Genomic DNA, 14,739 nt, shown 5'->3' on the forward strand with positions numbered 1-14,739 from the left:
GCCCGGTGGTGCCAGTGCCTGGCAGCCTCGCCTCTGTCAGTGCGCCCCAGGGTGGCTACAATGTAGCTGCCATCACCAGTGTGTGAATGTGTGGATGACTGGATGTGTAAAGCGCTTTGGGGTCCATGGGGACTAGTAAAGCGCTAAATACAAGCCATTTACCATTTACCCTGGGTCAGCACACCTGAATCACATGATTAGTTCATTACCAGGCCTCTGGAGAACTACAAGACATGGTGAGGAGGTCATTTAGCCATTTGAATCAGCTGTGTTGGATCAAGGACACATCTAAAACCTGCAGGACACCGGCCCTGGAGGTCTGGAGTTGCCCACCTTGCTTTAATATTGAAAACCACAGATGAATTTGTCATATCTGCATCTTTGCGAAACAGTATCCAAAGATTAAACACGTAGGATTTTTTGAATGTAGCATTTGTTTTGACCTTGGTCACAGCAAACAGCTGAGCAATCGATTAGGGTAACCAAATGTCAAGCAAAGTACAAGATGCACCACCAAGTTGTTTGCCAGCTAAACTAACAGTTGGTCTGTCAGCTGGTCCTCCGACTTGATCTACACTGAAATGTTTCAACAGCTATCGATGTCCATGAGATCTTTTACAGACATTTGCAGTTCAGAAAAACTGACTCATGCACATAATGTAAATGTTATAATGTTAAAATCCATAGAAAACACGTCACGGCAGCGTTTATGCATTCAGCTCAAATCTAGACACGTTACCTTTAAACTTTGTTTACCGTATTTCTGAACAGCAGTGATTTTATTAACTCCAGCTCCCAATTTTCCCGTTACCATCAGGCCTTCGGGTTTTCTTTAACAAGATTAGCAACGTTTTTGCATCGTAATACTTGTATTTATATAAAGAGGAAGGCATTAAAACAGACAAGGCAACACAACATGAATAAAACCACAATTTGGAGTGAATGAATAGAGGGCGAGGGAGAGCGAACGGGGGAGGTGGGGGCTCAGGCTTTTGTTGGTATAAATGTATTTTTTACAGTTCCTCTTTTATGAGAGAGAAGAAACTATAAACGTGTAAATGCACCAACATGTTTTATGCAATAGATTTGCATAATATATTCATGAAGTCTACTTTTTCACTTGCTTATGATCCTCTACTCACCTCCCTTTTACTCTGTCTCGCTCTCACTTACTGTCATGTGGAGCTCTGTTGTGATTTTCCATTCCGCTCTGGAGGAAGTGCTCGCTCCTCGTCTGTGTGTGATTTTGTATGCCACAGTATGTGTCCGACTCATGGATGAAGTCAGTTTTTGTCAGAAAGTTACTTACACAAACACACTTGGAAAAAGCTATCACTAACCATCATTCGGTCTGACAGTTGTATAGTTGTATAGGCACTGTGTGTGTGTGTGTGTGTGTGTGTGTGTGTGTGTGTGTGTGTGTGTGTGTGTGTGTGTGTGTGTCTGTGCGTGTATGCCTGCAGGTCCTGCCTCAGGCTGCTCTGGTGTCAGAAAGAACAAGCCTGTCAGCCAGGTATTGCATCATTCTGCGTAAGCTACAGGCAAACACACAGACACACACACACACACACACACACACACACACACACACTTTTGTCAAAAGGTACTCTGTGGCCCCTCTCCCTGAGGATGCACTTACTGTGCAAGACCTGCACAGATGCACTCATCCACTCTCTTAATGAGGGGACAGAAAACAGAGGGCAGACAGTGGGGTGGGGGTTGAAGCTGACAGTATTACTATTACTGACAGAGTCGTAAAACGTTTAGAAACACACATATGTGTATAGATGTGTGTGTGTGTGTGTGTGTGTGTGTGTGTGTGTGTGTGTGTGTGTGTGTGTGTGTGTGTGTGCACGCGTTTTATTTGGATTGTACTTTAACACTATCAGAGTGAAGATATTTAGGAAAGAAGGAACATTTCGGCCGGTTCTCATCTGTTCACATTTCAAGTGTCAGGTTAGAATCAGGTTTAGGTTTGAGTGTGATAGTAAAACTTAAGGGCAAGAGCCCAACACATGCATTATGTCAGCAAATGTCTTTACAGAAATAGCAGTAAAAGCGACCGTGTGCAGCAAGATGAATTTGGCTAAATTTCCTATGTCTGCATTTGGAAAGAGGTTCCTGTCTCCGTCTCTCTGGGCCGATGTGATGAATTTTCATCAGTGTGTTTCCTTATTAAGCCTGTTTCTGCCATGCCTCGCAGTCACACAAACACATTAACTGTCTCTCTCCCTCACACACAGGCATCGATACACACACGCACACACACATAGACAGGCCTTAGATGAGAGCCACTCTATGAGAAATGAAGGAATTAGTGCTTATAACAAGCTCGAAGAAGACCCCTTACTGGGAGCGCAGTGGAAGAAACAAATGTAATAGATGTTGATGCGACACAGGAATCATATCCATGCATAACAGCCATTATGTGACATTTAGACACACATAACTCTTCATATTATAAGTTTACTGTCCAAATGTGTATGTGTGTATGTGAGTGTGTGTGTGTGTGTGTGTGTGTGTATTTCAGATGATACTCCATTCACCGTCTGTTGTTCATGCTTGTGTGCTACAAGTAAATGTACTACATTTGTTTTTATCAAGCGCTGATAATTGGCCCTTCATCTGCTTCTCTTTCTCATACCTCTCATCCTTCTCTCCTGTGTACGCTGTCATGTCCTCACAACTCTTTTATTTGTCCCACTTTCATGTGGCAGCATCCTGATAAGGTCTGGGACCAACCTCTGCTGTGTGCTCTGCTCAATATGGGGCACACACTTGTCTACTCAGGCAATGAGCCTAGTAGGAATTGGTGGACTAATTTCTGCTTAATGGCATTATATTCTTACTGGGGATGTGCTTTGTGGACCAAAATGACATAAATGGCAATATGAAAGGGCTTATTTCCTAATTGCACCTGATGCAATTCTTACATAATGTTGTGGACTTGATGTGAAGGATTTTTAAACCCCCAAGCGTTCCATGATGAAAAGTCAATTTCAGCCTTGTTTTCTTTTCTCTGTGTTAAGTCAAGTAAATAACAGGAGCTCCTGACTGATCAATAAGGAACAGGCTGCAGCTGTCATGTCTCGTTATACATGGATGAAGAGGCACACGCTGATTTGCACACACAAAAACAAGCACATGAATATCAAGGCGAGGGCAGAAAAAAAACAAAGATATGGTTATTATTTTTAATCGTATTAAAAGTATGAAACATGGAGGTAATGATTTGCTTAATAACCCTCTCAAGGCCTTTTAGGGACTCAGAAAATGACCTCCTGTCACATAATAGGTTTGTTTGTACATTTTAAATATATTTAATCGTCTTACTCTCACACACACCAGTTTGCTCCGTGGTGTTGTGGTCACACGTTCATCTACAAAGCAAAAGATCCCAGTTTGGTCCTGAGGGAGACATGAATCCTTTTGGGGGCACCTGATGCAAAAATCTGTCAAATCAAACATGTGGAGCTACCTTCAGCGGTGACCCCTTGTGAAAAAGGGAGGGGGGGGGGGGGTCACAACAGGATAGATTTCTTTTCTTTCTCCAAATTCTTCCTGCATATCAGTGGCTGCTGTATCAGTATTAACCTCCGATGTCGCCTCTCCCTATCCCGGCTCCTCCATTTCTCAGCCTGGGTTTGAAATGATCACCTTTACAGGTTGACTAAGTCAAGGATTTGGAAACAATAATGACACAAAAGCTTTCAGGACAAGTGAAAGACTGAGAGAAGAAAGCTGGAGAGGCAGGGAAAGAGATGGTAAATGGCCTGTATTTATATAGCGCTTTACTAGTCCCTAAGGACCCCAAAGCGCTTTACATATCCAGTCATCCACCCATTCACACACACATTCGCACAGATGAAATGGTTAAAGTGAAAACATGCTATTCCTGGGCGCCTGTGTTGATGCTGTGAGGTAGGCAGAGTGCATGTCTAACACTAACGAGGGGCCGATATATTCAGCATGCTGCTCTGCCAAGGACAGTTGTAGCGAAGCTCTGAAAAATATACTGTCTCTGCGTATGGAGGCATATGCAACCTGACATGCGAGGCCTGTCATGTTTCGTTCAAGCAAATCTGCTGCTCTCATTCTTCTCCGGAGGCAAACATCGACATACTTGTTAATATTTTCCTTCACAAACACACACACATGCAGACACGTACACTTTGGTGCCGTTTATCTTATTATACTGTGCATCTCCAGTCACCTCTTAACAAAGGCAGTGCAGCATGACTTAATCGAATTGTGTGGATATCAGGATTTGCATTGTGGTGATGAAGATAATGACAATGTTGTCGATTTGCAAGCAGCATCAGTCTGACAGTGACAAGGACACACTGACACAACTAAGCACTTGACTGACAACACAAAAAGCAGCTTCACACAGCAGTGGGTGAAATATTTACATAACATCCATTTGCAATTATTCTCAGCTTTCTAAAACTGGCAGCACATCCAAAGGGAAAGTAGACATAGCGCCTTGTCACACACAGCGCATGCCTACTGCGTTTCTTCGTGTCTGTTATTCTGTTTGTGTTTAGCCCTGAGACAGCGTCGATTTGCCGATAAGAAAGAGACCGTTTGCTTTTTCTCCAGAGAGGCCGACTGAGCCTGTGCCAAGTGGGACAGAATGGCTAAAGACATGAGTGGCGTTAAATAGCAGAATCATAACCTTGACGCCAAGAACCTCTGAAACACTTCCTGTATGAGCCGATAAAAAGCTGTTCTGTTCCATTTTAGCCTAAACACAGCACTTGTGAACAGCCACACAGACACCCACAAACGCAGAGCTGTGCACCGGCAATTTGATTTAGGGGTGCCGAAGATGAAGTGTGATGTCTCGGATAGCTCGGTGCGGCTTCACACCGAAGTGTGCGTGTGCCTGTGTGTGTTAATGGGTGTGCATTTTATAAGAATATAAGGAAAGTACGCAGCAAACTCTGCAGTTGTTACAAGGCTGCCTTTTTTGTTCCCTGCCAGCGTTTCCTGAATTCTACATTATTAAGTAATGTCGATGGACTCTTATTTAAAATTTCAAAAGTTCAGCTGAAGTGAGTTAAGATCCATGTAAATCATGTTATTCCCATTTGTGTTACAGTTTTGTTTAATTATAGGAGACTCAGTGCTTATTTTGACCACGTTTGACAGTGTGAGCTGAATTGAGTCTCCTGAGCTCTGCGCTTGTTACGTTTTGTGGTCTAATTAGAGGCAGTATGAAGGGACAGTTAGTTCCTCATCCCTCAGAAACACTGACTTATTTTGTAAGTACTGAAATCATACATTAGTTACTCCCTTCTTATTAAAATGAAAAATATAAAAATACATTTTCCCACCTGTAGGTGCTCAGTCATGTCTCCACCAGAGATGGGCAGTAACGCGTTACTGTAATCCGATTACTTTTTTCAAGTAACGAGTAAAGTAAGGGATTACTATTGCAAAACGGTAATTAGATTACCGTTACTTTCCCGTAGGAACGCTGCGTTACTGCGTTACTAAAACCGTGATTTATTGCGAGAATGTCTCATGACAGTGACGTAAGCGAGTGCGACGTTGGTGACAGCAGCTGTGTGCAGATCAACAATGGATCATATATCAGTGCGGAGAGAGTATGAGCGTGCAGCGTTTAAAGCGTGGAAGTACTGACCTTACTTTGAGTTTGATTCCATAAAAAGTGACAAAAACATTAGTGTCCGCTGTGCGTGGGAAGAAAACTTCTTTTTACAGCGAAAAAAACCCCTAAACTTCCAACAAGCACCGAGTAGCTACGACGTAATGGGAAACTCACAGAGAAACTCGCGGATTCTTCCACTGACCGCTGCGGCACACCTGCACCAGGGTAACCCTCCGCCTGCCCCACTCCTGCTTTACAGGTGAAAATAGAGCAACAGGACCGCTGAGTCTTTGACTTTATTTATTTTTTGCTGTGTTTTACTTGCATCTATTTGAAAGACTGAGTGTAAAAACAGAGGTTAATATCTGTTATTAACCTCTGTCTCTCTTCCACAGCATTTCTTTTATCCTGTCTTCCTTCTCTCACCCAACCAATCACAGCAGATGGCCCCGCCCCTCCCTGAGCCTGGTTCTGCTGGAGGTTTCTTCCTGTTAAAAGGGAGTTTTTCCTTCCCACTGTTGCCAAAGTGCTTGCTCATAGGTGGTCATATGATTGTTGGGTTTTTCTCTGTATCTATGATGCGCCTTGAGGCAACTTATGTTGTGATTTGGCGCTACATAAATAAAATTGAATTGAATTGAATTGAATTGAAAAACAAAAAAATTTATTTTATGTGCTGGAATGTGCAGAAAATAGGTTTAAATGTTCAACTAATTTATTCAAGTCAGAGAATGTTGAATATAATTAAATGTTTGCTTGATGCATAAAGTTAAAAGATTAAAACTAATAAAACAAGTTTAAAAAAAAGACACTTTTCCATCTGATTACATTTTGTATGATGGATTATGCAGAAAAAGTAGAATTGGGCTGAAAGATCTATCGCTTTATCACCTCTTCAGGTTGTAAATTGTGTTTTAAAAAGTAACTAAGTAACTAAGTAATTAATTACTTTTGAAAATAAGTAATCAGTAAAGTAATGGGATTACTTTTGGGGGGAAGTAATCAGTAATTAGTTACTGATTACTTTTTTCAAGTAACTTGACCAACACTGGCCTCCACATAGCGAGTTTGAATCACAGATTGACCATTAGCAACAAAAAAAAAAGGCATGACTGAAAAAATCTGGAAATGTTAAAAGGAAACATTTCTTGTGATGCTGAGACTCCCACATCACACAGCAGTCAGACCTGCTGATTCAAAGGCGAACCTGCCACTGAGAGATCAGTGACGGCATCGCTTAGAAAGGCTGGAATGTTGCACTGCACTTCAATGCTTTCATTTTATCCCTGATATCGTGCTACCTGCAAATCTGTGGCACATATTCAGGCTGGTGGCTGTAAATGTTTCTTACAGAGAGGTTGCCCTGTCATGCCTTCAAGTGCTTTCTGACTCCGGGGACATCCTTTCATACCCTTACCAAACACAGTGAGTCTGACAAAGCCTGTTAACATATACACACATACAGCCACATGTGCCCACACTTACACTCACAAAGAAACACACTCACCTGTGCAAGCATTTGCACACAGATAGCTGTGAAGCTGTGAGGTTGATAGGTACTCTCAGTCTGCCTCTGCAGTTCTGTGTTTCACACTTTGTTCTGTTCTCATGTACACTATTTTCTCTATCCACCTTTCCACTTAGTCACAGTGCACTTTTCACTTTGCTTTTCTGTTCCCATTATTTCTCACCTTTTCCCTCGTCTTCCATCTTTTCCAGTCCTTCCCTCTCATCTCCATTCTCCTCATATCCTCCATATATCTCCTCCTACTCCTCGTCAACTTCGAGGCTCGCACTGACTCAGTATTCTGCAGGTACGGTGTTTTTATGGCAGTCTGAGAAACATTCTCTGTTGGCACAAGGAGAGAAAAGGTGAGATACACTGTAACTGAAAGAAAGTACCCTGGACTGATTACATCCCTCCAAATGGAAAGCACAGACAGTTATTTAGTGTTCTTTTTAAGGCCATCCACATTTCAAACCCTCTGGGAATTTGTACTTCACACAAAGAAGTGAAGTGCTTCATTTTAAGTTTCAACTAAACCGACACCAACTGTTAAACAAACTGGAGGAAAAGTTTTTAAAAACGTTAATGCCAGTGTAAAGGCAGAAACAGATTTATTTTAATAGTGTGTATAGTGTCTGCAGATGGGGACAGAGCAAGAAAGGGATGGGCTGAAAACGTAGCATCTCAAAGTTCTTGGCAAACCCATTTCCTGACCCTTCTGAAGAATAATACTTGGGGCTTGGCAGCCTTTACTTTATTTCAGCGGGTACACTTTGTTCCCAGAGGGATGGATGTGCTCCATTCATGCCAGCTTCACCTTCACCGTCCTGGACCTTGTCATGGGATTGTTGTTGCGCTTACATAATCTTCTGGCAGTACTGTGCATTTTCACCACTAAATACCTCCCATCTCACCGGGGCACTACACTCACACAAGGATGGACATATGGATGCATACGTACACACAGGCACGCACCCTCCTGCTCAAACCTCTATCTGTACTTGCGACTTACCCGCATCAGCCTTTATACTTGCTCAGGCACACACTTTTATACGCCTGCACATACACACATTGTATCCCAGCACTCTGGATTAGGGGTACAGATTAAAGATTACGGCCAGCACTGGGATTACACAGTACTTTCCTGCCCCTCCTCCATCACAGGACAGACCCATCTCTGGCCCTATCATCTACACTGGTGATGTCATGCACACAAAGAGAAGAGAGAGGATTTTATGTCACTGATATTCATTCCTTAATCCTAAATTAGCACCCACAAAATGCCATTTCTGCTAAGGATTGTCTTCTCTCCTGTTATACATATCTGGCTATTCCTCTCTCTCTTTCTCTCTCGCTGTTACACAATAAACAATGAAGTCATCTTTACATTACTGGCTCTCTCAATGCAATTACTCACATTAATCAAAGCTCCTTCTCAAATGTCCCATTCCCTCCCTACTGCGTCATTTCCTAACTCAATTGAAGAGACTCGGAGATAGAAACAATAGAAATTATACAACAAATGGGAATAGGTTCGATATTAAGGCTCAGGTAACAGTACGTGATGGAGGAGAAGGACCTTGAGGATGCATGAGTGAAGTTTCCAGGGAATCTGTCTCCTACAGTAGATGGTGTGCTTAAAAGGTGTGGGTGAGGATTGCCTGAGGACTGTGGTGAGATGGTATATCGATTGCTGATTCACTATCTAGATCCTTCATATTCTACCTGGGCGTTTGGAACCTCCTGTGGGGTCACAAGCTATTTTAAGGTAGACATGATAAGAAGATTTTATATATAAATATACAGTATTACATACAGTATGTGCAGTGTTAACAGTATGAGTTACTATCAGGTGAAAAGACCAGTGCAGTATTATATACAGTATATGCGAGGCTAGCAGCAGGAGTTACGATGAGATAAAAGGGAAGCATTAAAAGTCATTCTGTGTCATATCAACACTGACAGACTGTGAACAAAAGAAATTATGTCATTAAAATCTAGCGGTGTCAGTCCAGCGATTGGTGAAGAAACCAGCTGCTTCAGGGATGCAGGGACACTGCCCTTTAGAAATAAAGTTTAACTTGAACTTGACAGACGTTGCACTGAATCTGCAGACTTTAGCAGAGTAAAGAGAAGCTTAGTGGGTAGCTTAGGGTCTGTTGACAAGGCTGGCATAAACCAGGCTGCCAGAAGCATCGGCATTCACATTTGTTCTGAAACTGACACGGTTGTATCTGTGGCGCTCCATCGTACTGTATATTTTAAAGACTAATAGTAATGACGCTCCTTCAGTCTCTTCTGACTTCAACAACTGGGAAGCTTTCACAGTGTTTCATCAGTAACTCTGTTCCTCTTTAATACGCTGGTTTGTGCCTCTCCGTTTCCTTTTATCTGTCTGTCACCTGAAGGCATCTTCAGAATAATTTATTTGACCCCAATAGTGAAGTGACTCAAAGACCTTTCTCTTCGTTTTTCATTTTTGTTTCTTTTTAGGTGAATGCCGTCATGCCATTTGGGTGCCTTGCCCTGCGAGATGGGCGAACGTATGACACCATATCTGATGTCACAGACAAGTATGAGTTCGGACAAGTCCTGCGAGCGTGAGTGCTATAAAGCTTTATGCACGGATTTCTTTTCCCTCCTCTCCATTGTAAACATTTCACAGGCACAAGGTTTTCATTCACCTCATGAGTTATTTTCTGAACTGGACAGTTCTCACCACAGCTTTGGTTTGGCATATTAGAAGGTTTCACTGCAGGAATGACAGAAGGTAACAGCGCGATGCTGGTGTGTAACAGACAAATGTGACAAATTTGTCCGGTTTAGCCAATTGTCTCAATATTTTTGATTGTAAAAGTTCAGGAAACACATTGTTCGAAGGCTACTGTTTATTCACTGGATCTATTATTTATTCAAAAAATATTTAGACATATTGCGTAAAACCTCTGAAAATCAGTTTGCTGCTCAACTGGCTGAAAACGAACCATTTTCTTCTGCGCACCCCTTCGAGAAACACGAACTCACACACACACACAGGCAGGCATGCAAACCATACACACAAATACCAATCAGTGTAAAAGGCCATATGGCAACATCAGCATCTGGCCTCAGAGATTTCTGCTCATCTTTTATATAACACACACACGCGTGCATGTACACACACACAAACTTAAAAACACATTAAGTCAGAATTAAGTGCAAAGCTTTTGCTGTAGGCCTGTACATGTGCTTCTTAAAATTGTGTTTATCGCTTTTTCTTTTTCATTCTCATTGTGAAACATTGCAGTTTAATTTTCCATCACGAAGCTTCCCTGAATCCATTTGGGTGAAGTACTGAATGCCCCAAAGGCTCAAAACCTAATGCCGCCCAGCTGATGGGAGCTGTAAGACCCATTTCAACCCTTCTATCCAAAGCTTCACCTCCTAATTAAATTATTTCACTGAGTTTCACCAAAGCAGCCAGTGTACTCTTTGTGCCCCTAATTTGAATATTATTCTGTCTCTCCTGGACCGCGCTCTCATACAAAAAATATCAGAAACTTTCATCCTTCTTCCAGCATTTACTCTTTCTGCTGTTCTCAGTCTGTCTGTCTTTCTGTCCATTTCTTTTTCTTATCGCGTAGGAAGGAGTTCTGCGAGCTGTGCCTGGCAAAGGACAGACAAACAGACAAGGTGTTTGTCTGCAAGAAATTCCTCAAGAAAGATGGCAGGAAAGTCCGCAAGGCTGCCAAGAACGAAATCATGATTCTGAAACTGTACGCAATCAGTTTGTGAACAGATGGATGTATGATTGAGCAATGGAGAAAGGCGGAGAGGAGGAGAAGGAGAGAATGTTTGGATATACTAATTTTCAAGTGAAATGAATTGTGCAATAATTCTTGTTGATATTGTAAGCTGAGATGTGAATTGTGCTTTTTGCTTTATTTAGTCACCTGACAGACTCCTTAGCACCTTACGTTTGCACGTAGCGTCCTACAGCCTGTGACTTCTTTTGCCTCTTCCAGGGTAAACCATCCAAACATCCTTCAGCTGATAGATACGTTTGAGACTCGGAAGGAATATTTCATCATCCAGGAGCTGTGAGCATTTCTTTGAACTTTTCCACCGATTGTCTTTCTCGCGTTAACATCATTGTCAGTATCTGTTTGAGTGTCGTTTTTGTGCATGTGCCGTAACACAAATCCAGCAGCTCGAGGGTAGGAGTTGAGTCTATCCTCTTATTACTGTGTGCTCTGTTGTTCCCCTCAGACACAGGGGAAGGTGTTAGATTTGATGAGATATTTGCTCTTAGTAACACTCAACATTACTCAGTGCTCCTGAAGCACTGCTCTGCTACAAGAGAGTCTCTGTGGAGAGCTTGGGATCGATACACTAGAACTCACCTAATCCACATCACTTGTGACTTGCGCATTTTGATATTTGCAGCTTTATTTGAAAGCAATAATAATGACTGGAGCAGAGTGGACACATTATTTATGCCGTGTTACTGAAACAGAGAAAGACAAACTGCACTTGCAGTCATTTGTGTGTACATCGGGCTATTTATGTGTAGCTCACACATTAGCCCAGGCACCAGACCTCCTGCTGGAAGCATTACATGATAATCATTGTCATCGTTCATCTCAAAATGTAACTAAGTATGTTAGAGTAATGACCAGAGATGGGCAGTAACGCGTTACTGTAATCTGATTACTTTTTTCAAGTAACGAGTAAAGTAAGGGATTACTATTGCAAAGTTTAAATGTTAAACTAATTTCTTCCAGTCAGAATGTTGCATATAATTACATTTTTGCTTGATGCATAAAGTTAAAAGATTAAAACTAATAAAACAAGTTTAAAAAAAAGAGACTTTTCCATTTGATTACATTTTGTATGATGGATTATGCAGAAAAAGTAGAATTGGGCTGAAAGATCTATCGCTTTATCACCTACTCAGGTTGTAAATTGGGTTTTTAAAAAGTAACTAAGTAACTAAGTAATTAATTACTTTTGAAAATAAGTAATCAGTAAAGTAACGGGATTACTTTTTTGGGAAAGTAATCAGTAATTAGTTACTGATTACTTTTTTCAAGTAACTTGACCAACACTGGTAATGACTAATAGTATCGTTCTTAATTGCTCAGCAGTGCTGGCTCCAGCCTAGCAGAGAAGGTTGTTTATCCTTCGTAAATAAAAGGAAACTGTGCTGCAAAAAGACTGAAAGTGGTTTACAGTGTTTCAAAATAGCCTTTTACATGTCATGGGATTTTTAGTAATACGTGTACTTGTGCCTGTGTGCACGCATGTGTGTGTGTGTGTGTGTGTGTGTGTGTGTGTGTGTGTGTGTGTGTGTGTGTGTGTGTGTGTGTGTGTGTGTGTGTGCGCGACTGCACGCAGTGCCACAGGAGGAGATGTTTTTGACTGGATTCTGGACCAAGGGAACTACACAGAGAGAGACGCTTCCAATGTCATCAGACAAGTCCTGGAGGCTGTGGCATACTTACACTCCCTCAACATAGTTCACAGGAACCTGAAGGTACATGCTGACTGCCTTTCTGTGTCTTATGGCGTGTGTGTGTGTGTGTGTGTGTGTGTGTGTGTGTGTGTGTGTGTGTGTGTGTGTGTGTGTGTGTGTGTGTGTGTGTGTGTGTGTGTGTGTGTGTGTGTGTGTGTGTGTGTGTGTAGTGAGTGCCACTACCATAAAAAGATAAAAATAGATTAGTGACTAACTAACTTTGTCGAGTGAGCGCCGTCACACTCCAGAAAGCAATATTAAGTATTTAGTCAGCACAAAATCTTTGGAGACACATAAAAGCATACTTCTGCCATCCCGGTAATGACTGAACGTTTGATAACATTGTTACCACGGGAGTAAACACTGTCTTTATGGCTTGAAACAATCTCTAGTGACAGACACGCATGCAGAGAGATTCATATCTTTAGCGGACATCATCAAACCATTAGGAATGAGCTACAACATCTCGTGGGCTTCAGACTCCCTCTACTGGTAAAAGATGAAATTTTATTTTGCTTAAACCTAGGGGCAGAAATCAGATTATAAACCAATCAAACCAAATCAAAATCGAATAAAAGTGAAATTGAAATAAATGCAGGACTAGAAATGACTTCTTACAGGGAAACCAATACTTGTGTTAGTGTGTTTGGGTTTGGCTTCGTCGTGGTCCAGAAACAACATGATAATTTGTTGCACATATTCCAGCTACATTGCTAAATCTGCTGGTTCATTACATCTTAATTTTGCTTGTCTTGCTAACAGGTTGACTTATCAGTGTTATTGTTCTGACTTAAGCATGCCTGATGTGAAAAAAACTAAATTGCCTCTTAATCTGGCCTAATCATAACACAAACATTCAGGTGAATAGAGCAGCGTTGCTGTGAACTTTTCTTTTATCTAAGGTTCTAGAGAAAGTCTTTTCATCTTAGTGAATATCTTTGTGATGACTGCTCACTGCTAGTGCTGTTAGCTACATTTGGCAGAGTCAACTACTTTATTTTGCTGGACCATCTTGAAACCTAGATTGGGATTAAGGGATCGTCTTTACATTGTTTTCATTCTTACTTATTTAACAAAATCTTCTCTGTGGCCAAAGCTAATACTTGATCCTGTGCAGACCATTTGAATTAGTGTCCCTCGTGGCTCAGTACTAGGACCACTTTTGTCTTCTATATGCATGCTGCCTCTGAGACAGATCCCTCACAGCCACATGCCCCATCACAGCTATTTAGATCACACACAGTTATTTGTCTCTTTGCAATCAAAGGTCTACACACCTCTATAAGTGACATCAAATGATGATTACTCTTGTACTGATGATTTGCACTGGAAGGCTGTCAGTTTTGCCTCGATTAGCCCACTAATGACTTTTAAGTAAATGGCCTTGAGCTATATGATATCAAGGACTTATTAACCCCTTGTGTGTTATTATTACCTTACTGGAACTGTTTTCGACATATCAGGATAACATTTAATGCTACAGTTCCTACAAAATAGAAGTTAAGTCGATTAAAATCATCACCTTTTGGATTGTTAAGAATTTTCACCACTGTTTTGTCTGAAGGTCTTTTAGTTGTGAGATGTTTGAGGGCTCTCTTGCATGCACTGGATGTTTCACATCCCTCCCATCTGAATAGATTTTTCTCCTGAAAAGCTTTCTTTGGTCTACTCAAACACACTGCTCCTAAAGGCATCTATCTTCACTGGCAAACTAGTTTTGCTCCAGTACTCATTTTCGACAGGAGAGATTTGTTTCCAGAGCTGCTGATTACATACAAGAGTTACCTGCAGTCATAGTTTCTTGCACGCATGAAGTTTTGTAGTCTCACCTCTTTGAACTTGAATATACTGGAGTTTATGCAGCTGTTAAATTATTTGGAGATCCATTTTCGCAGAAATGTGTAAGCCAACAGTTTTCATGAGACTCACTAAATTTATGACCTCTTTGTGCAAAAAGTACATAAATGTACATTTACCATCGTTCATTGTAAGTTATTGTTCCTGTTAAGTCCAATAGTACAGAGCATAAAGACTGACAGTTCTTTGGATTTGTACAAGAGTTGTTTTGGCAAATTTGATGGACATTCACTTGGTCCTGATCTGTTAAAATACCCACCATCA

General features: G+C 41.4%; 1 protein-coding gene across 2 annotated transcripts in view; it reads left to right on the top strand.

Moving 5' to 3' along the window:
- The window catches only part of camkvl (CaM kinase-like vesicle-associated, like), a 45,311-nt gene that overhangs the window by 23,465 nt on the left and 7,107 nt on the right, over positions 1 to 14,739 (top strand). Inside the window, exons 1-5 of one of the 2 annotated variants that reach the window (XM_080295136.1) lie at positions 5,858 to 5,876; positions 9,618 to 9,724; positions 10,748 to 10,879; positions 11,129 to 11,203; positions 12,501 to 12,639. In XM_080295136.1, the coding sequence (XP_080151262.1) occupies positions 9,630 to 9,724; positions 10,748 to 10,879; positions 11,129 to 11,203; positions 12,501 to 12,639 (441 nt within the window). In that variant the 5' untranslated portion in view covers positions 5,858 to 5,876; positions 9,618 to 9,629. Of the gene's footprint in view, positions 1 to 5,857; positions 5,877 to 9,617; positions 9,725 to 10,747; positions 10,880 to 11,128; positions 11,204 to 12,500; positions 12,640 to 14,739 lie in introns of those variants that run through there. The other variant, XM_026153385.2, reaches the window with a different exon arrangement.

This window comes from Astatotilapia calliptera, chromosome 20 (assembly GCF_964374335.1).
Source record: "Astatotilapia calliptera chromosome 20, fAstCal68.1, whole genome shotgun sequence".
Taxonomy (NCBI): Eukaryota; Metazoa; Chordata; class Actinopteri; order Cichliformes; family Cichlidae; genus Astatotilapia; species Astatotilapia calliptera.